Source organism: Aphis gossypii, chromosome 2 (assembly GCF_020184175.1).
Source record: "Aphis gossypii isolate Hap1 chromosome 2, ASM2018417v2, whole genome shotgun sequence".
NCBI lineage: Eukaryota > Metazoa > Arthropoda > Insecta > Hemiptera > Aphididae > Aphis > Aphis gossypii.
In genome coordinates, this window is record NC_065531.1 from 34,477,362 (window position 1) to 34,502,404 (window position 25,043).

Sequence of the window (25,043 nt, forward strand, 5' to 3'; positions counted from 1 at the left end):
TTCTATACGTCCAAACAATAAACATTTTTTAGAATTCCATACTTAATACCTGCACATATTTATGTATGTAAATTATTTTTTGTGAAACCACCTTAGCATTATGTAGAGTATGACACTAGAAGACAAATATTATAAGGCTAGCTAGATGGTCTCGATTCTGTTTTAAACGATTACTGCATATAACTACTAACATTATTATTTATTAATTTTATTGTTGACAATATAATATTTTAATAAATGTAGTATCTCTTATATTTAAAACATAAAGTCGATTATAATACTATTACTGAATAATATGGAATATTGTACTTCAATCAACAGTTATTACATGATACTATACCTTCATACTATATAGGTACCTTTTAATATTGAGTATACATTTTTCTCGATATTTTTTTTCTGTCAAGGCACAAAGGCCGACGGAAACGAAGTCAACAACCGCATATATAATATACTATGGTTTTTATTGTTGACCAGACGACGTTTATCGAAACTGGTTTCTTATGTATTCCCACCCGGGGTTGAAAATATGCACCCGAGTATATTTTATTACGAAACATGTCTAGTGGTATACACTTAATATTCATATATCTACAACTTGTAGGCTACAAGTGTACAAAATGTCTTATAAACGGATTTGATGCATACTGTGTCGCGTTAATTTAGTAATAAAAACAACATTTCCGTGTTGGAAATGGAAAAAGGGTGAAAAAATGTAAAATATCTATCCAAAAAACTACAATAATTACTAACGAATATTTTTTTTTATATACCTACTACATTATACTACACTTAAAAAAAAATGGTTTTTAAATTTAAAATAATACATTTTGTGCTCTTAAATAAATTTAAATATTAAACTATTGTTTTGGTTTTTTTGGAGGAAAAAATCGTTTAGTCCATGATAGAATGACACTTAATTCAACTATAATGCACTTTTTAATCTTGCATATGAATTTCATACGAACGAAATCAACGATATTTACCAGAGTTACAATAATACACTTAAATTTCTTGTGATAAACCTTTAGCCGAATATTTATATTTGATTTTTGGCAGTTCAATAACGTCAACTATTATACATAATTTACTGAAAATCGTTCAATTTAATTTCAGTTTCAAGAGTAAAATTAAATTAAAAATATGCATGTTATAGTTGTAATAGTTTTAACTAACTGTATAAAAGTTCAAAAAATAAAATAGGTACAACTTTAATCGTGTAAATTCATTATTTTTTGAAATTTTTCTGTTGCAAAAACGAAGTTAACCTCTCAGCTATGTCAATAAAAACCGTTAGTAGTATCAATATGTATCACATGTATAAATCTGCCGAGAATACTGTAAGATTGAGAATATCTAGTGTGTTCTTATTATATCTATAAATTAGTATCTACACTTTAAATAATACACGAGCCATCGGATAAGTTACCCAGCTGTATATGCTCTCGTTTTGATGCCACAGTCTTATACTTCTGTGAATATAACACAGGTTATAAGGTAGTATTATAATATATTACTATGATATTATTATGTTTCCTAAAATCGGTTTTCATACAGTTTAACATGTAGCCGGTATCGAATTCCTCGCAAATACTCAACAAACCTTATCTGTACGGAACACTTTGAATAGTAATAATAATATAATACGAATTTCAGTATAATATACTTTCACTTAATCTTAACAGCGTTACTATATATAGTTGTATACGATCGTATATAGACGTGTATGTATTGCGCACAATAAATATACACAATATTATATTATATAAATGTTTGCGTGTATCGCACACACACGTAATATATTGATAAATACTCTGTCGTATAATATAGCATAATATATTATAGCTTCTACCAGCGAGATTAGAGTGTGACCGCTGCTGTAACGACGATATCGGCGACTACAGTTATGGGTGGGTAGACAAGTGGATGACGGTGGCGGAGGCTGCAGTATTGAATCAACAACCGCGCACGAACCATCGCCTCCGTCGACCGAATATAACTATTTCTATTATTATTATTATTCGGCGTCCACTTAAACATCATCACATAATATCGTTATATTTCACCAGTAGTTAAAAATGCAGACCACTCAACTCTCAGTCAGCGCGCTGCTGGTGTTGTCACTCCTAGTAACCGGATGCCTTTGCAGACCACAAGACTCCAACAGTAAACCGTCACAGGATGGAGTCAAACCGCTGGAAAGTGTGACTGGACAGACGACTTCGTCCAACCGGATGAGCAGACTTCAAAAGCCCTCACAAGGTAAAATATACGAAACGAATTGATTTAGAAAAAACAAACGGTTTTTCGATTATCTTCTACCATTTGACCTTATCTCTAGATTTATAATTTTTAACATTGTAATACCTAGTTAGCAGGTACCTATACCGATTTAATTTATTGAATATTGAAATTTACGTCAAAAGTTCTAATAATTTAATTGGTTTTCCGGCAGTTTTGAATACGGGCTTTGACGAGATCGTCGTCGAGTCAAATTTACAAGTGCACAACCGAGTTGGATCTAAAACCAAATCAAAAATCATGTTGCCTTCTAACTCGACGGCCGCGGCTACTTCGATGCAAACCAACAAATCGGCCAGATCCTTGCTGGTGTGACGCGTGCCCCGGTGTACTTACATCTGAAACCATATAACACAGATGTATAATAATATAATAATATATACCTGTCTTAATATTATTTAACATAACTCACGCACAATGTCTTAACCCGGATAATATATTTTTATTCAAAACGCATCGCGTTTCGATAAGCGTTACGTTCAACAATTAATGCACCGAACATGTTTGTAATAATAAAATAATATAATTTAAAATATTATATTTATTTATGAGTCAATATGAAAAAAAAAACATGAGTTAATATTGAGTTGTAATTATGAGTATGATTGTTTATGGAAACTAAAATTTAAAAAAATTAACGGTTATATAAAATATTATTTTACTACAACTAAGCTTTCTTCCTTCATATATTCCTATAGATTTTTATTATTATTTTTCGCCAGTCACCTATATTTTATTATATTATAGATAAAAATGTACGATAAGTTTAAAAAAATTTTTGATTTTCACATTAGCATAATATTGAAACAATATTAACATTTTCAATGAATAATCTAAATTATATTATAATATGTTAACAAGAACTACAGTTAATCCAGATTATAACTATTATTTTGTGTTTGTATAATAAGAAAAAATATAATAAATAATAAGCTGAGTCTTAAGAAACTTTTAAGTTATTCAACACTTTTTTACACTGTATACTTGTTTCGGTTACTTAATATAATGTTAAGTTAAATTATATTTACATTGTTTTTATTTTTTTTTTTTATTTATACTTATACAAATCCTTCAATTCCTCATAAATATAAATAAAATATAACAATAAATAAATTATTAGTTAGTACATTTCAAATATAATCATAAGTTTAAAACTTAAGATTATAGAGTCTTGTTTTTAATCATCGCTATAGCAATAACTAATAAATTGTCCCAATGTTATATTTTCTTGGGTGTTGTAACAGTTATACCCTCAAAAGTCATATTATTATAACTTTTGGACATTGACGTACTATACCTATATTGTTATATACGATACGTTTATGACGTATACGTTATATGCTTTAATATGAACATCGTTCACCAGTTATGTGAAGAGTTAGATTGGATGAATATCGCAATATACTTTTGCTACTAGCAATATATTGTATAAATATATAGTTCAAATACACTAACTCCATACTTGAAACGTTCATTAAAGCATTATAAAACGTACTTAAAGGATTATTACATCCGTAATTAAATAATATTAGGGCGATCAAACCATATTATATAACTACACTTATAGGTATTAAGAAGTATTTTGACGGACATAGTAAAACTATTCAACTAATACTGTAACTTATTCTCTCACTAATTGTAGGTACCACCGTGTAAAAGTGTATAATAAAATGATGAATTACCGAATAGCAAGTGAATGCTTAATGAACGTAAAGATCAACCATTATTTTTCACTTGTTTGATATTAATATTGAATTTTTTATTATCATAGTTTATTTTACTCGGTACTAAAAACCTAAATCTAATGGTTGTACTATTGCAATACAGTTATCGATAAGTGAGTGAAATTTCTATGATAAAATAAAATTTAAAATTTTTAACGCTGTATTTTTTAAGTAAAAATAAGTAGTAAATACTTTTCAAGTATATAACCAAAGAGTAACTTTTGTACCATAAGACACAGTGTAACTAAAAAATAATAGTAGTCGCAAATAGTGTGAATCGTTTATAATTATTTCTAGTCACATTGTAGAATAATAACTAGTAAGTTAGTGTATTCGTAAAATAATTTTCAAAAAATTGTGTTAGAGATAACTAATATTAGTTAGGTATATTAAATTCAAAACGATTATAACACTTGATAGAGATTTTATACTAATATAAACAACTGGCAAATATAAATAAATAAATATAATGTTAATCAGTAGTGAAACAATAATTCTATACAATATGTATCGATATTTTGAAATAAAAAAGGTAAATGCAATTTTATCAGTGTAAGTTAAATTTATTACAATACCTAAGTATGGCATAGATTTCTAAAATAATCCACAATCATAGTGAAAAAAATAAATCTTTAATGCTTTGTTTGTTTATTCTATAATGTTTCCGCTATAAAAAACTACTTTTTTTTAAACATATTTTATAAAATCAATTTTCCGTAGTTTCATATAAAAACCTTGAAATGTTTTCCTTTTCCTGTATATTTAATGTATTTGGACCGTGAAGTAATACGAATAATCAATGTATATCGATATATAAATTATAATATAATAAACCACCGCTTTTTAAAATAGGTCTTCTAATAATAACTATCTTTTTAGTGTAGTAAAATGTTTGCATAACTAATAATATATAACAACACGTGTACTTAAGTATCAACAAACTATCAAAAATAATAACTAAAATGTTGTTATTTGTATAAAAATAGTAAGCATGTAGGTAATATTATTATTATTTTATTTGAGTTATTATTTAATCCAAAAATATTGCAGAAATATTTAATAATAACAATGGAGATTGAGTGTAATCTGATGATAAATTATAATTGTTCTGAATTTTTAATTGTGTATTAAAAATGTCATAAATGTGACTTCTGAGTTTCTTATGATAATGATTATTGAATATTTATTATTTATTATTTTTGATAGGTAAATATATTATTTTATATGTATATAAAATATGTATAATATATATACATAGCTGTTGCTCGTGTACTCATAAGTATTAAACATTTTAAAAATCTTAGAGAAAATATAAAGTTAAGAAACTAAATAGTTTTTGATTTATACAAGAAAATGTACTTGTATAACTAATTCCGCTAATTCTTTATAAGTGTTATTTCACTGAGTTAAACATTAAGTGTTGTGCTTTTATTTTCAATAACTATGTAATCCATCGTTTTAAAAGTAAAAGCAGTATAAAAAAACAAATATTTTAAATAATGTATTGTTTAACATTTTAGCATACTTAAAGTATTACAGTTAAATATATTATATTAGGGAGAATTTTACTATGTCGAATCTTCAAGCATAATAATATGTAACAATTTCACAGATGACTATTATAGTATAATATTCTTTTTGACTTTTTCATCATTACGTTAGTCATAAAATAATATGGTAGAAATAACTAATGGCAATATTATACAACATAGGTACTTAAGAAAAAATGTTAAAGTTAGCTGTTCATATTTTAAACTATTACTATTCAGAACACTTTTTCGTAAGATTTAGTTCAAAACGTGCAATAACAAACACATTATAATGACATTTCTGAGTTTACAAATGGTAATTATATGCCATCCACCTGTATGTGTTGGTAATAATATATTTAAAGTACAAAGCCTGTGGTTTTCTTCATTCCAGTGCCTTCTTTTAATAAAGTGAAAACGATGAACAAGTAAATTGAAAATATAGCTAACTCATTTTGTTACATAAATATTCACATAAATTAGTTTAAGTTTAAAAATAATTGTATAGAATCCTATGAGGAGAGTATTTTGGAGAAATGGTTAATTATACTTATGTTTTATGAATATTTATGGTTGATCTCTGTGTGTGAAATATTTTAGTATACAAATCGCTAAAATATTAAAAAAAAAAAATAATGTCACATAAAGAATGTATAGGATACAATACATATTGTACAAGGAAACATAGAAAAACACATCAGAGATTCGTATATTGTATACTCCCGATTAGTTATGCTCCAATAACATAGAAGGAATAAGACGGCAATTGTCACGACCAAGGTCATAAAATAATAATTTAATAATAGTTATTTATAAACAAAATTAGTTTTACAAATATATTAACAACCAAAATATAATAATTGTAATCGATCAACATAATTTAATATATATATTTTTTTTAAAGATGCAATTTTTACATTATATTTTCATTTTTTTTTTTCAAAAACTATCTAAAACAGTTTATCATGAAATACATCATTTATATCTTATTAATATAATAAAGCACAATTGATTTTAATGAACGTATTGTTTCAAAAAGGTTTTCATTGTATTTAAATTATAAAATACAAAACTAGTATTATAGGTAATAAAATATTATTATTTAGCTAAATATGAATATTAAGTCGTTTTTAAGTGATAATTACCATATAGACGTTCACGACTGGTTTTTATCTTTTTTTTTTTAGTTTTGTTTTGTTTTAGATTTTCTTAGTGTGCTATATTTCATCAGATATGATGTTCTGGACAGTAAAGTAACTTAAAAAACATGGTTTATAATAACATGTATAACATGTACAACAATATATGTATACACAAATATAATGAAATACAATTTTTGATGTGTGTATTTCTTCAAAATATTTATCGAAAATTACATAAGATAAGTAAATAATGACAAAATAGTAAAAAATTATGTCACATACATCTATAACAAAATTTTGTCAAGTTAGAGTAATTCAATTTCCTATGGATATTAAATTTATTAATATTGTTGATTTTATTTTCTAATACGAGTAGTACAGGTTCAAAATACAAAACTTTATTTAATTATAAACATGATAAATCAGGGGTTGCCTATTTGAGCCAAAAAAAAAAAATAATAATGCATATTGAGTATAGCCCATTTGCGTCAAAATAAAAAAGATATATTTTTTTCCGAAAACCCATTTGCGCAAAATTTACCCAGTGTAATATTATAATAAATTAAATATTTATATATAAAGTAAATTTCGGGTTAAGGTTTAAACAAAAATATATCCCTCGATATTAGAAGCTCATTGGTAGAAATTTATTATAAAATTATTTTCATATTTTAATTATCCGTATTACGTTAGACAAAATATTATATTTAATTATAGCATCGCTATATTGTAATTCAATTGTATTGCTAAAAAAAAAATTGAAATCTAAACTCAACTGTTAATTCCAGTTTCTAAAGAGAATAATGAATTCGTTATACACAAATAGTTTTTTATTTATTTATTTAAATATTTTTATGTTGTACATTAAGCATTTTATGTCACCCATGAATTGTATAATATAATATTTAGTATTTAATAACATTTTATTTTTTTCTGTATTAAATCCACCTATTAATCCTCCTGATTATATACTATTTTAATCAACTTAATAACATCTATAACACTATTTATAAGTATTATTCAACCTGTTATTTTTCTCCATCTAATTATTATTTTTATTTTTCCCCATCTTCCACTTTCTCTTCTTTTTTTTCACCCTTAGTCTTTATTTGTATACATTTAATGCATATTTTAATTTATTTTCTCTAGTTCTTAGAACTTTTCCTACATATAACACAACATATAGACGTTAGACATAAATAATATTATACATTTTCACGCTAATATTATATTGTTAGTATTATTAATAATACTTAATGATATAGAACATTCAAAAGAAATAATTGTATTTCATATTTTTTTATTTTATACTAAAATAGTGGAATGAACGGTTGAACGGTGAAACACGAATACAAATATTTTTATACTTTATTTTACTCTTTTATATCAATCATTATTTTTAAACAAATTAACACTAACAATGCATTTTCAATAATTAAAAACATGTTTTATTTTAAACGAACCCATGTTTTAAATGCAATATAAAAATACGTTATTATTTATCGTACAATAAATTTAAAAATAACATTATTTCTAAATAAGTCAGTCGATTTTGATGTATTATTTCATCAATTAATCTAACCAACTGAACAAACAGTTTTAAAAAACAGATAGATAGTTTAAAAAGAATATAATTTAAGAAAAAATGTTTTGAAATGTTAAAAAGTGATATAAAACTGTAAATAGAGTCGTTTACAAAGTCGGATAAATAATTTTATCTAAAACCAATTATTACTACTTTAATTTTTCAATAAAAATACAAATAAATAAACATTATAAATTATAATAATAAACATAAATTAACAATAAAAAAACAACATAGCACACGCATAAAATTGATTTAAAACAAAATATTTGATGTTTGAGTAGGTAATTATTATCTATAATATTGTATCTTCTAACATTTAGTCAAACAACAAAAATAATTCACTAGTTATTTATATAATTAAAACTATTTTAATTATAACTAAAATAGTATATGTTTCATATACTAATAAAATTTCAATTAATTAATTTTTATCTGTATAAAAAAGATAACTTATAATATTATGTGACGTGTAAAACTAAAAAAAAAAAAAAAAAATAAACTAGACAATTTAGAAAATTTCAATTAGAAAAATAATAAATTAACAAATAAAAACCGATTTTAATTTTACAAATTAAAACAAATTATTATTGTTTTACAAAAAAACGAATGCAGCCTTTTCATCATTTTAATGTGTGGGTCTCCACGGTTTACCATGAATTTGTGATTATAAAAACAACATACTATAATATAATTATAAATCAAAAACGTGAGATAAATCGATTTTACATTGTATATAAATATCAAATTTTATATAAGTGATGTATACTGTAAGCTTAATATATTAAAAATTACAAAAAAAAAAAATTATTTGTAGCAAAAGTAATTGACTTTAAAATATGAAAAAAGTTTCACTTAAAATAACGAATTTCCAAACAACAATAAAATATGCATATTATACACAATGAATAATCGTTTATAAAAATATATCTAATAAAAAACATATAAAAAAAATTCTGTTAATTTTTCGTTGATTACAATTTATTGTTGTACCAGTAAAGAACGAAACGAATTATTCTACCTACATAAACTGTAAAAGTGATGCTAATTTTTTTATAAATTTAAAGCACCGTGTGGTGATTATAATAATATTATAAATTTGTCATGTTTTGACGTTCATAAAAGTATTGAAAAAAATTAATTGTATAATATATTATTTACATAGATTATAAATGAAAAAAGTATTAAATTAAATCCGTATAAAATTCAATAAAAATTAAACAGATCTCTCCGAGGTTATGAATAAGGAACATGACAAATCGTGTTAATGTTGATGTTTTTAGTACCATCTATCTGCAAAACAAAAAATAAATAAATATAATATCTTTTTTAAGTATTTTTTTTTTTTTTTATTGTCGGTTGAAAAAATTATACAAACTAATTATACGATATAATTATGTTAAACATTTTAAATGAAAATAATTATTTTACAAGAAAACTAGCAGAAAATTACTACACAAAAATTATGGAAAGTAGAAATTCATGACGTGACATTGGGATTAGACTTGTAGTCATTTAAAAAGGGGGATCAAAAATAAAATTATTGGCATAGAAATAGTTGAATCTATATAATATAATATACCTAATCATTATTAAAAAAAAAGGCTTATTATACTATATAATATTCGGACAAATAAATCAGTGGAGTAATTATCTCGTTTCTAATAGTTGTTTATGTATTAGGTATCAAAACACAAATAATATGTAACACACAAATTCAAGTAGCACACTCAGTTCTTTTATCAGCACTGTTTAACTACCTATCTAACTTGTAATTGGCTGTTATATATACATATTATATATATATACTTGTATAAACTTATATCGCTTTAAATTACAGTCGATTTATTTTGATTAGTTTCATATTTATCTATAGATATATGCATAGGTATGCAAAAGAATAATAAAGAAAACCAATTACAATTTAACTCAATGTTCCTCAATTTATAGGTTTGTAATCTGTCGCAAATCTTTTTTTATTGTTCTGTACATTATATGACTTTACATATCTTTACATTTTTACACTATAAATCATGGTTTCTAAAAGATTATTAGTTGGAAAGTCTTTAAAAATAAAATAATACATTTTAGAAGAAATGAGAATCGAACCTTTTGCTGTTTAGATGGACTTGGAATATATGTATATTCTGCAGTAACCGTTTAAATGGCAGAAAAGAGCCATGACCCTATTACATTATTATTTTTTCGATTGTTTAAATACATTATAAATGTAATTCAGACTATAAAACAAGTGGCCATCGAATTTCCGTATTAATATAATGCTATTATTATTTATATAATAATGATATAATGCTACAGTCGTTAAAATGTGTGGTGTGAGTTCAACCAAAATAATGTTGATCTAATTCAACGAAACGCAGATTTTCCGAAGTTATTGAACTTTAAATCAACAGACAACCTGTACGACCTATTTACCGTTATTTGAGTACAATGATGTTAGATAACCTGTTACATATCACATATTATTATGTTTATGAAATCATTATTATACAGTGAAATTCGTATTAAATTATATGATAATTTCGGTTCTCAAGTATATTATCATAAATAACAGATTCATATTATATAGGTTGTTCTCGATTATTATTCACATTTTATTCTTTACGGAACATTATTATTTTAGATTTAATTTATTTATGTTGTTATGATTTATTATTTGTTATGTTACATACCAATAGTTATGTACAAAAATAATATTTCTTGATGGATTTAATTATTTTTACTTTTAAAGCTTCCCACTTCAATAACAAGAAGCCCATTTCAATAAATGTATATTGTTTATGTCAGAATATTTCAAATATTTAATATAATATTATATTTCACAAATATAACAATAATGTTCTTACTTTTGTTATACAGATTTTATTATTGATTCCCGCTTTTTAACTCAATACATTTAAATCAAATATTATATACGTTAAAAATGAAAACCTTTTGTGAAATTTATTTAAACCCATAACAATGCTCACTATAGTCAAACAGTCGTTTCGGTTTTATCAGTGATGGGTGTCAGTTGACTCAGTTCTTCCTCGTTAACTGGCAGTTGATGATCGTCCTCGAAGTTTATACTCCCAGCTTTGTACCAGACAATTATATCAACGAAAAAGGCGCACATCATCAGCGCCCCAGTAACACCTGTTATAAAAAAAATGAACATTTAATTGGAAATAAATTTATGATTATAGTTTTATATAACTAAACTTTTTGAATATTATAAACAATCAGCAATAGTAATATACAATTATTAGACATTTTTAATTATTTTGTGCGAGTATATTTAAAAATGTAACCTCAAAAGGAAATGGAATTAAGAATTTTTATTTTACACTTTATTTTTTATTATATATTTTTAGATAACTATTCTCTTTTGAAGCATGTTTAAACTTAATAGTAATCTATTAACCCAATACCAACAATAGTTTTTATTTTGAAATATTAAACGCAATTAACCATAATAAACCGAATATACAACGTCAATTAATTCTCAAATTATATCAGACATAAATTACATGTATACTTTTTATTATTTAAAATTTGCATTTTGATAACACGTATTGAATTTTTTTATATTTTAAAACAAAATAAATAATCGTTTAGCTTATATTTATAGTATTTAGATTTATTACAGATTCATAAAGCATTTTTCTTTTTAGATCGATTTGTAAAATATTTTAAGACTTCAAAATATCATTTTTATTCACTACATTTTTATGTATTCATAAGTATGCTGTGCATAAGTCTTATATAAATATCTACTTAATCATTCTTCTCGATTAACGCGTCTATCTTCGATAATTATGACGTATTATAGGTACATCAATGTATAATAATATAACAGTAACGAATATTAAAGTGCATTGTATTCGGCAATCTAATCTTCTGAGATAGATTATCATAGGGTATTACCATGGTAGAAGATACGAAACGAGTCCGAGTTGTACAGAGAGCACGCTCCTTGTTTCCCGCACGTCATTTCCCATATGAGACATGCCGAGTCGACGACCGCTCCGTACAATATGGGGCAAGGAACGTTACCTGCATGACAAAAAAAACAATAATTATTATAATAATCGTCACCGTGTATAAAACTTTTTAAAAATAATTATTAATATATACATAATTTAGTAGCACCAGTGATCATTTTAATAATATAACAATCAGTCTTTATGGCTCTTGAGCGTAAAGTGTATATAAAATATAATTTAAAACGTATAGTACCTACAAGTACATATATAATATTAAATACCTTTTTAATCTGAATTTCCATATGCCTTAGTAGATTAGTTACTGGTTTATTTCATAAGCTATGTAGATTTTTTTTTTAATTTTTAAGAAAATTTTTATATAATTACGATTATTTTTATTAGAATATTATTTCTATGTAATTTTAATATTAAAATAAAATTAATATCGTATTATGTAACTAATAACTATATTAATGAGATATATTTTATCATAGTAAATTATAAATCACTATTTTCCTGGTCTATACAATTATAACAGTATATAATATAAAATATATAATTTAAATTATATCAAACAAAGTAAAAATTCAAAACAAATATTTTTTATGAATAATAATCTATAAATTTAATTTTGTTGCAATTTATTAATTTTTTCGTGTACTTTTCGTTGAGTTCCATTTTTTATTTTTTTGTGATATTCGTATTTATGTATAATAATTCAATTTGAACAATTGTATCAACTAAATAAAAACAGTGTTGGGGTATATCGAATAAAAATTGTTATTTAACTTGCTGTGAAAAAATTCATGACGAATAATGTCATTTGTTTATAAGTTACCTGTAAACTTTGCTCAAATTTCATTTATATATTTTTAAATACTATATGATCAAAAAACTCGTCAATTGTTGTCTTTATTAGTTTAGTCATTAAACATCTATTTAATAATTATAAGCTATTTGATGTAATAATAAATATAAATCAAAAACATATTTCAAAGTTTTTCCATTTTAGAATCTATATTTTTAAATTTTATTTGTGAGACTTGATTTTAAGAGTCGCTCATTCAGATTTTTATTTTTTTTTTTTGTTAAAAAAGCGACGTTTACAAAAAGATTGTGCATCGGCATCATTAAACTTACCAAATAGGCCTATGGCAAACTGTATGAGTCCGAGAGCCATGGCCTTGTCCTGAGGATGTACGCACCGAAGGATGAGTAACATGCTGCCCACTTCGGAAGTGGAATGAATGAACACGAATAAGGAAAATAAAGCTATGTACCAAAAGCCCGAATCCTCGCAATCGTCTTTGCATGAGCCCGGATACGCCTCCGTAACGTTATTGTTCATGCACTGGCAGTCCGTGAACTATAAAATAATGTAAAAGATAATAATATGTCTTAATAACTCGTGATCAACGACCAGAGCACAGTATATAATAGACAGTGGACATTATATGATACTATTTTAACTGTTTTTTCAGTGGTCAATCTAATCATAGAATATTACAGTTTACAGAACAATATAATTATAGTAGGTACTGGTTGGAAAATCAATAGAGTGTTTTTTATCTCATTAATCCAATCAAATGTGAAAGTGAACTATAACTTAAAATCTACTTAAATTTTAAATGAATTCAATTAAATTTAAAAGTGGACATTTTATATTATTATTATAGCAATAAATATAGATAGTATTTAATAGCAGAATTCAAATCGTATTTTCAAATCGTAATTTATTTATGCGTTAAATCAAAGAAAATATTACAAAATATCTCTAGTAATTACTACTTAATTACCAAAATGGCTATAATATAATTTCATATACAATTTAAAAGAGAAATAATACGTAACAATGCAAAAATTGTAAAACGTTAAGTTAAAATTGAACGATGAAAAACGATTGACTCGTTATCTAAACGTTTTTATTGAATTTTAATTCTTAACTCGTTAATGTCGAGCCTCGGAGTAATAATATTATAATACAGTCAATTGGCACGTTAAAAAAAAATACGGAGAACAGATGGTGAAAATATAATTGATCATAATGGTATCGATCGTGACAAACACGAGTCGACGACGTCATCGATGTGACCTATTGTTGTACATATATACATTATACATATTAGGTACCTTGTAACCGACACTGTACTCTTTTCCGAACGTCTGATTCCGGCATCCGGCGTGACACGCTGAGAAGTACGTTATCCCATCCACGCCGCATATCGGACTGAACATCTCCTCGTCACACACGCATTGATCCGAGCACGGAGACACAAACTTGGGCTGATTCCTGCGCAAAACAACCGTGAAAATCACAATATGAGAAAACCGTTCTGATAAAGCATCGAGTTAGAGTAAACAATGATTTTTGTTCGAGTTTTCAACAAGCATACAACATAACAATATGTAGTTTTAAAAAAATATATCTTTAACCATTGCATTATTTTTTTTCGTTTCTACAACTATTAAAATTTATCTTCTTTAGTTGTTCGTACGGAAAAAAATAATACAATTTTTATTATTGCCTATATTTGATTTTCAATATTCGCTTCGCTTAGAATCTTAAGACATATTAAAATCGTTTCAATATCAACCCATTGTACTACAGTATTATGAAGTTGTGTGTATTTAGTATTTCTAGAAAGAAAACCGTACACTTAGATGTTTCAAATAATTATAATATGTTAAAGCAATCACGTTGCATAATACTCACAGTTCGTCATATTGCAGTCCTGTGATGTTCGTGGTTGGACATCCGAAAAACATTAAAATGCACATACCTGTAAATTAAAATTCCCGTCAATACCACGACGTAACAAATTATACTCGTCTTACCGATGGCATATGCCAGGGCCGTAAACGCGATCCATGCGGCAACTGCTCTAGCATTTGGATTTTTCTTCAGTATAAATATTCCAGATATTATGATTCCAATCCCCATAACCATAATTCCGTAAATTCCTAAAATAAACATAAAATAGTAAAAAAGAACCATTTAATTTTTATGACGATTATTTATGATTTTATGTCTATTCACCGTAATGTCTACAATAAAATACCTATATAATAAACCAAGGCTTAAAACTGAAATTAAAAATACCGTTATTTGAGTCGGGATCTTTAAAAAATATTGGATCAAGAAATTTAGTAGTATACTTTTTCGATTTCTTTTCAAATCCAAGCCAATATGGGTATCGACAAATTATGTTAACAAGACAATTTTTGAATTTTCTTTTTATTCCAATATAACTTAGCTATTCATTTTTGTAATTTTAATAAATTGGTTTATTTAATTTGGTTATAAATAATATTTACATTAATATGTATGAAAAATCCAGAAAACGATAAAATGTCAGAAATTATTAAAATTATTATATATAAATTGTAATTTTCTCGGTCATTAGTCATTGACCCGTCGTCATAATTATTTGCCTATAGTTAATTTATAGTTTTGAAAGGTGTTGTCTAATGGCGTTAATGACTAATAAAATTATTATTAAAACTATAATAAACAGCCCTCGTATAATAGGTTGTTTCCTTATAAAAATAAAATAGCGTTTTATACCAAAAATACCTAGTTACTTACCACTTCGTCTTTTCGTCCATTTTTTACCATTTTTATATTAAAATAATATCAAATAAAATTAAATATTTGCACAAAGTATGAATTTTATAGAAAAAAAACCATGTCAAATCGAAACCAAAAACCAACCAAAAAATCAATACTTCTGTATAATTTAATTTCGATTAAATGAGATTCTTTCGTAAGAAAATTCAAGTGTTGCAAAAGTATTCGTAAATACATTTTATTCTACGATCTTTGAAACGTCGCTTTATACGCGTGATGCCAACTTTAGGTAATCACCCGTATTTTTCTCCAAATAAGACTATAATAATATCGTGATCAGTGTACGTTTACCCATCCGCAGTTCTAAACACGTTTATCGTACTATTCAAAAGTTCATCATAATATAAAAAACATCTCGTATATTAAACGGTTATTGTAATTTTATTAGTTACCTGTGACCATGTTAGCGGTGTGCGTGGGAAAATGGAACTGTGACTCGAAGTATTTCGGTAGGAACGTATAGATGCCGGCCAGCGGCAACAGGTGGAACACGCTGCTCGCGGTCCTGTACATGAGCATGTCGTTTTTCAGAAGCCTCTTGACGGCGGTCGGAAAGTCTTTGAGCTTGGGCGCTTTGGGCACGGACGGCAGCCCGTCGTAAGGGGGAGGGTGCTGTTTTTTCACGGCGCCGTTGCAAGCCGACGGAGGACTGGACAGCCGTTTGGGGAACGCGAACATGGGTATGGAGGTCAACAGCAGCGTGGCCGAAATGCCCACCAGACCCAGCCACCAGGCGCCCACCCACCGCGGGTTGTTGGTGTCCATGTTGGGCTCGTTGCTGAGGTCCGCGTACAGGCTGGTGCACAGGGCGCCCAACAGGAACCCGAAAGACGGGCCGAGTATGCGGACGCCGATGGTGATGGAGAAGTACAGCGGGGACTCGCGACTGGCCACGTTGTCGTCGATGAACGGTATGCCCAGCGTGTAGACGGCCGTCTGACCGATGCCCACGCCCAGCAGGCTGGTGAAGAATATGACCAGTACGATCTGCGTGTTCCTGGACTGTTCCAGCTGTTCGGACAGTTCGTTTTGTTCGCACATCTCGTGCTGCTGGACCAGCGGCTGATGGCTGGTCTGTCCGTTGGTGAGGTCCGGAGGCACGCACACGTTGGACGGGTAATAGTCGGCCAGGTTGGTGGCGTTGCCTTCGGACCCGGCGAATCCGCCGCCGCCGCCACCCATATTGGACGCCGGCGAATACTGGTGGTGGCCGAACAGGAAGTGCGGCGACGAGCACGCGAACGTGGCCACGCCGAACAGCACCATGCTGGACGCTATCCACCTGGGCCGGTGTCCCTGGCCGCCGTAGTACGTGAGCAACAGCGACGAACCGATCTGTCCGATTTCGGTGGCGCTCAGCACCAACCCCATGGTCTTGCTCTGCAGCTGGAACAGCTTCTCCAGCGTGGTGATGACGCTCACGAAGTACGTGGAGAACATGCCCTGCAACACCCAGCTGAAGCAGAACGTGGCCAAGAACACTTGCTTGGACGCGAACACCTGCATCCACTTGGACCGGCAAGGCCCGATGCCGCACTGCACGTCGTCGTCGTCGTCGTCGTCGTCGTGGCGAGCGTCCGCGACGTTACGGTCGCCGATCACGGGGATGACCAACATGGAATCCGCCGCCGCAGACTCCTTGTCGTCGGCCTCCGTCCCGGTTCGGCCCTTGAACGCGGCCATTTCTCGCGCCGCACACTGCTCGTCACTGCGGTTCCGGACCGCGACTGCTGCACCGTCGTCGTCTTCGGTCGGGCACGGCTCACTGTGCTGCACTGCTCCGGTCCGTCGTGGTGTCTACAGAAAACGAAAAACGAAAAACGTAAATCGGTCGATCGGTTATCGTACATAATACGGGGCTGCAGACGATCGATATCGCGACGTTTTGTTGTTTTTCGACGCGCAGAAAAGTCGTTTTTGGACTCTTCGACGTTTCGGTCGTGTCGGCCCCGGAGAGCGCGTGCTGCGCGTGTACGGTCCACGCTCGTTTTGCCGCACACACCGGTACGCGCGGACCGTCGAATAGAGCGACGAACGAGACGACTCTCCCTTTCGGACGTAGTCGTCGTCGTCGTCGTCGTCGTCGTAGGTAGGTTTATTGTGCGCGCAACGTATTATTATTATTACGCCCCAAGGTTCGCCGCACACTGACTCGCACGCACGCGCGCGGACGCTCGCCGATATTGTGTGTGCGATGGCCTGTGCGGGGCAAGGTCGATGGCAATTAAACGCGTCACGGCGGACGCGGCCAAAAGTGAACGCGCGCGCGCGCGCCGAAAGCGACACACACAATGATGATGCGCGCTTACAATATAACATTATCTCCCGAGAAATTATATTATTATTATTATTATTATTATTATTGTGTGTGTGTCGGTTAAGCGTGCGCCGAGCTCGCGTAACATACACACACGCGCGTGTGTGACGAGAGCTCGACCTTGGCGGACAAAAAAAAAAAAAAGGGTGATGGACTGGGCCCGCGCGCGCGAGATATAGCAACAGGTTGAGACGAAATTTCGCGAACGAGCGCAGTACGGTCGTAATAATATCGTACGAAAACGCGAGATTTCGGACTCGATTCGGATTACGACGTTGGGTAATGACGATAATAATATCGTCGTCCGTATAAATCTCCTCGAGTCGTGACGTGTCGACGACGGTGAAAACCCGATCGGTCGGTCGGTCGGTGATGTAAAAAACGATTTGCAGGATATTTGCTCGAGAGAGATCTTACGCGCCCATAATTTTGGTCGGCGTTAAATAATACGATATATGATGTCATACCGGACAAACGTTCGGATGGAAAAACGCAAAATATTATAAATCCACCGTAAAATAGCGGTTTGATATTCAAAACTGTTCTCCGTCAGCGTATTATCTATAACCCGTTTTCGTTCGTCGTATGCTCGTAGCTACTTACGTATATTATTTTTTTTTTTATTTTTTTTTTTATTAAAGTTCAAAGTGTTTCCGTGATTTATTATGTTATCCTGTTTACATTTCGTGAGATTATGTTATAGATTGATTTAATATATTATATACTCACATAATAGGAATTCAGAATACTCGGTGATGTTGAATAATATTATGCGATATGATATTTTATTGACTACGATTTATAACAGTGTGTTATCTATACATACATAATATTCTTAGGATCTTATAATTAAAATTAAAAAAAAATATATATCAAATTTGCCCATCACTGTATAATAGGCGAGATGATCTTCTCGGATGCGCGCGTTATTATGTTATATAGACGAAGCACGCCGTCTAGACGAATAGTTTTTAATCGTATTATTCTTTTAGAAAATGAAACAGAAGAAAAAAGATTTTGATTATCGATTTTCCCCGCGCCCCAACCTGTCATTTCGGTATAATATTATGATGAGCGATCGTTATCCTTTTGTGCTCGTCAAATGCTCTGACAAACTACACTCGTCGACGTATAATAATATATTACCTATATTCTATATTATAATACAACGTTGCAACAATATCACGGTTGTTCATTATTATTAAAATATTTATAATATAGCAGCTATACGTGGGTATTTATATATTAATATTATGTACAAAATGTTACGTGCACCTATCACCTATGCATCTCGGTGAGGTCTGGGTACATGTCTGTAAAAATAAAAAAACTCTGCACTAACTATACACGAACGATCGTCCAAAATGTTTTCTTTTTTTCGTAATTTCCAGGTATAAAATAATATACGTTTATGGAATTCGGATACAATACACATTAATGCTTAATTTTAAAACGAGCTTTAAACGATTTTAGGGGAGAAAAAAAACTACAATTTAAGTTTTCATTATTGCCCCTATAATATAAGCGTTTCGTTTGTCGAGATAAACTGTTAGATTTTTTTTTTATATATACCTGTTATCGTATAGATATTTAAAAATTTAACAAACTATTTGCACACATATAAATTAATGTTTCCAACAATCATCAGATAACATACTACGTTATGTACAATTATTATACTATATTATAGTGATATTCTAAAAATCGCCATACAGCGCGATTATATTTTTCTTTTTTTTCTTTTTCTAAACCTATCCATAGCCTTCGGTCCTCGGGTGTTATAATATTTTAATAATATAAATTCTAATTTTTAATTAATTATTATCATATTACTAACATGAATATCTATATTTTTTCACGGTATCTAAGCTTTAATAAAGGAGCGACTTTATGAATACTACCTTGAAGTATCACGACGCCCGGTGCGTATTACTGAGGGAAACGGCAGGCACGTGTCGTTGGACCGATGGTAATAAAAATTCGTTCTGACACTGAATTACAGTGTCAGTCATGACATTAGAAAAAGCGCACTTATCAACAGTTATGAAAAATCGTATGTAATTTAACAGCACGTATTTTCAGATTTAAAAAACAAAACATAATGTTATCGATTATGAAATAACTCGTCCAATCATATCGTTAAATACGATTAGGTAAATACGGTGTAAGTTGAGAATAACACTGAATAAAATATTTTGGCAAAAACTTTCAAAAGAAGTCTATTTAAAAATTCCACGTGGAGGTTTATGAACTTATTTAATTCTCCAATTCTCCATAGATCGACTTCTGTAGTAACCTCTGATGCGACTGCCATCTATGCAGTTATGTTTAATGTACCTATCAGTGTACTTACGATTTGCAGATAACAATGATATTTTTAGTTTTTGAGTTGTTGTCCACAAGTGTGTATAATATTATTATAGCAATTATGAACGGAATTTGATGAAACGGGTGATGAATGATTCTTCATATTATTTATGGCATTTTAAAACGTTTCACTGTTTCCAAAGGATCACACAACGAGTAGTTCGTAAAGGTAGAATGTACTACAATAAATTATCTATATTGGATAAATAGTTATTCATATAATGAAAATTGTCTACAGATCTACGATGCTAATTTATAATTGTGCAGTATTGGATGGCGGTGAATTTTCCGATTTTAAAAGTAAGGAATTTTCGATTCTGGTTTAAGATACGAAAATGTCCATTAAATATTATGAGTTTAAAAACAATACGCCATTAAATTTAGTAAACATCATGACAAAGTAAACATGTAGATATATGTCAGTAACTTTTCTGATAAGCACCGTGTTTACCTACTGACCACTCCACATCCCGTTCATAAACTTAGATCTCATCTTCTCATTGGTTAGATATACGGTAATAATTTTAAACTGTATTTTTACGGATAATTTAATAGCCAATGAAATATGGTAAAACACACCTATAGCTGGGGATGGAAAGATGCATCAACTGGACCAAAACTCGTATTTTTGTTGAAATACCTATTTATATTTTCATGATAAACATGAAAGTGGATGAGTAAATAAACTTTTAAGATAAACTTTTAACTAAAAAAAAAATCTAGTGTACTGTATATATACATATTTACATACTATGTAATACTATAATGGAAAATATATTAAAAAGATTAGTTAGAAGAGTGTTTCAGAATAATTTGAGAAAATTATTACAAAAAAAATTAGATTTTTAAGTGTATTTTGTTCTAATATAAAATATTAATAATGCAATTTTACAAAAGTTTACCTTTTAAATAAGTATAATAACTAATAAATAATTGAATATTTTATAAGAAAGATAAAAACAAATTAAAATTGTTAAATATGTTGTTTTTTTTTTTCAGATAGTCTTATAATCTTAGTTTAGTTGTTACGACAAATATCATGAATATTAGTTATTAGTACCCAAAAGAAAATAAATTATTATAATATGATCTTAATATCCTAATCCAATGTGCAGTAAAAAATATTATAAATATTATAAGTTATAATAATTTTTAAGAGGGTTCCTATTTTTAAGGTGACACACTAAGTTTGTGATAACAAGTAAAATACCTACGTAAATGTTAATTTAAAAAAAAAACATTAGTCGTTTTTAAATCTACTATATTTATTATTTTTATTTATGAATGACTAGTGACTGGTAGGACTTCCTTTAATACATTAATTTATCAATTTCACTGCACCAAGGCGATTTTTAAGTCTTATAATGGTAATATTATGCAATGCGCGTGCACATTTATCAATCATTTATTGTACATCGCGTCGGGCACGTCACCTTACGTATAACAATATCAAATCTCTCTATTCAATTTAATTGAAAAACTTAACCATGTGTGATGACAACAATAAGATACAGAATATTAAGTCCAATCACTCAGAGTAACGACACTGTTATAACGGGTTTTCTGTAACAATCGGATGACCGAGATCCGTCTAGTTTACACGTGGAACATAATTTCAAAAGCCGTCCGGCCGTTGCTGCACCATACACACACATATTTAATATATATATTATTATATAAGTTTATATAGATAAATACGTGTGAGATATCGTATTATTATTGCATTAACGAATATTAAACATAATTCTTTAGACACGATATTAAAATACACGCACGAGTTTCTGGTATACAGTTAGCAGAGTACAACGCCACCGTCGGAATTTAAAACGCACGTTTGTCTAACTGCGTATATTACGTAGTTTATGTATTCTTACTGCTCAATAACAAGGAAATCTTTCTAAATCTTAGAAACAATTCAAATAATAATTTGTATTTTATAAATTTATTTTTAATTAATTAATCTCACCGAGTCTGTATACGTCATACAAAAGACATAAATAAAACCTAGTCCCTGTGTTTCGTATGTAAGTTCAAGTTTAGAAAATATTTTTAACCCATTTCTAAAATAAAAATTTTGTGTTATCCTTTTATAAGCTATATTTTTCTGTAATTTAAATTTTTCCAGTAACCATAGCTGAATATTACCTACAACAGATACGTGATTGAAAGATAAGTGGAAAATTGTGTAATATATTTCGAGAATCATAGGCTAGAAACGTATACTTTGGATCAAATTTTAAATTTTAAGAAATGTTTCCAATTGTGCATAATTCTTTGTAACGGTTAAATATTAAGAAAACTTTTCAATTTTTAGGATTTTTAAAAAGGAATAGTTGACGCACTCTTTTAAAAATATTTATTATACGCATTTTATTTTATAAGTACTTATATAATATACGAGTATACAAACAATTTTTCAATTTTTAAAATACTGTGTTCCAATATAATCAAAACTAAATTAAAATGTGACTATTCGTATTTTTTCGTACTCAATCAAAAACATTTTTATTGAAGTACACTTTAAGTTTCACTGTTTAAACTATAACAACAATCTTTTTCCATTTTATACTGAAAGTCTCAACTCATGAGAACCTTTAAATCACTATTTTAAATTAAAAGTTATCTTCTTTTCATAACAGAGTTTGATGCAATTTTCATAGAAATACGTTAAAATAAAAAATAAATCATAAAACAAATAGAATATGTCAGTACGTAAATTTTCAACTCATCGAAATTTGATTTTTGAAAGACGAGCAAGATAAAAGTACCTCATTCCATGTTAACGCACATAAATCAAAATATAAAACAGATAAACATGTACAACACTATACATAGTTTCCCCGCATAGAATTTTATTGTTTGACTAGTCAATCGGAAAGGCACTCCTTTTTTTTCTGGAAAAACTCTAATCTTATCTGTAGTAATAATGTATGCTGTACATTGTACAACATATTATTATGTTTGACTACTGTAACTGTATGGACTCGAGAGTAAAAAAATATTTTGTGTTGAGCTTCAAAATCAGGACACCCGTATCTTATTATTAACATTCTATATTATACATCACGCTAATAGCATAATAATATTATAATATATGTAAAATATCTGTCCTACGTTTTTAACGATTGATTTATTGTTTTCGCCCGAAACCCGAGTTCGTTATGTATAATTGATTACCGTCCGATCGATGTCCCATATTCTCGTGTTCTTTAAACATGATTACACGTGTATTTTAATAATAAAATATGATAAACTAAACATTGTATTATGTATACTATTATAATTTTTTTAATCTCGTATATCGATTGTGCCGAGTGTACGGTAAATATAGAAACGATATTCATACATATTAAAATTCTATGTTTTTTTTTTTTTTTTTTTATTATTTTTGTTTTCTTTTAAAATCGTTTTCGTCGAACCCATCTACCCTTCCACTTGGCCGCCATTCATATACGTGACCGAATACGCCATGCCAGCCCGGCACGTCGAGTCAAGCGAATCAAGAAGAGTGCACTGCGGGTTACGAATAATATACGCACCCGGTCGCCGTATAATATATCTTTATTGATAATCGTTTTTAATATATTCATAAGCGACATGAGTATTTCCAAATACATTTGTAAACACGAAGTACTTTCAAGATATTTTTAAAATATTGTTTTGCTTTTTTTATGTTATATACAGAGATATGCTAAATTGTATTGGTGTATAGTTTCACATACACGTCTCCGCGTTACCCATTAACAAAAATTACATTTTTACTTACACACACTCACATTTGACCATTCGTTTGTGTTTATGATATTTGTGCGTAAAGCATCAAATAATATTATAATATATATCGTACAAAACGAGTTTTGATGATCAATTTCACTTACTCGCGATTTCAAACAACATGTTGGCTGTCACGCGGAAGATTTACATAAATGTACATGCACTATACCTAATAACTATACTATATTATATATTATATACGTTTTATTGACTTTTGTCAAAGAACAAGTCATACAGTATTATACGTGATATGGTAACGTGTCTACATGCTCACGTTTCAACTTTTAAGTATATTAGTGTTTTAAATATGACTAACGAGGAAACAATATTATCTAGTGGATTATTGTTTTTTTTTTATTTCGCATAATAATGTTCTTAAAAAATATTTATCATCCCTTTCCACTAAAATCATAATGACAATCGAATAATTTGTAGACTTTTCGATTTCAATATAACAACTGTGTAGTTCAATTATATAGGTATTATTGTAGCAGGACGTCGTGTTCTTCGCGTATGCATGACATTACATGTTATTATTGTACAATAGAATTATATACGTTATAATATGTGCATTATACGCTATTATTGAGTTTTATTTCCACGACGACCAAAAGTTGTTATAATAAACCTGAAGCAATAACTACCGTCGTTCGATATTATTATATTCTCCATTCGGGCCCCTTAATAATA

The 25,043-nt window shown here is 29.1% G+C and overlaps 2 protein-coding genes across 2 annotated transcripts in view; one reads left to right on the plus strand and one right to left on the minus strand.

The window, feature by feature from the left end:
- Positions 1-1,928: 1,928 nt before the first annotated feature.
- On the plus strand, positions 1,929-3,324 carry LOC114128822 (uncharacterized). Its single transcript, XM_027993405.2, has 2 exons — positions 1,929-2,262; positions 2,456-3,324. Exons 1-2 carry the CDS (start codon positions 2,079-2,081, stop codon positions 2,614-2,616), a joined length of 345 nt encoding a protein of 114 aa, XP_027849206.2. The 5' UTR covers positions 1,929-2,078; the 3' UTR covers positions 2,617-3,324.
- Positions 3,325-7,979: 4,655 nt separating this feature from the next.
- Positions 7,980-25,043, minus strand: part of LOC114122831 (solute carrier organic anion transporter family member 74D-like) — a 37,200-nt gene continuing 20,136 nt past the window's right edge. The window contains exons 2-9 of the mRNA XM_050199983.1: positions 16,288-17,692; positions 15,103-15,228; positions 14,981-15,047; positions 14,398-14,557; positions 13,408-13,633; positions 12,209-12,337; positions 11,272-11,437; positions 7,980-9,574 (exon numbers count right to left, since the gene is read on the minus strand). Coding sequence (XP_050055940.1) covers positions 11,277-11,437; positions 12,209-12,337; positions 13,408-13,633; positions 14,398-14,557; positions 14,981-15,047; positions 15,103-15,228; positions 16,288-17,578 — 2,160 coding nt within the window. The 5' untranslated portion in view covers positions 17,579-17,692 and the 3' untranslated portion in view covers positions 7,980-9,574; positions 11,272-11,276. The remainder of the gene's footprint in view (positions 9,575-11,271; positions 11,438-12,208; positions 12,338-13,407; positions 13,634-14,397; positions 14,558-14,980; positions 15,048-15,102; positions 15,229-16,287; positions 17,693-25,043) is intronic.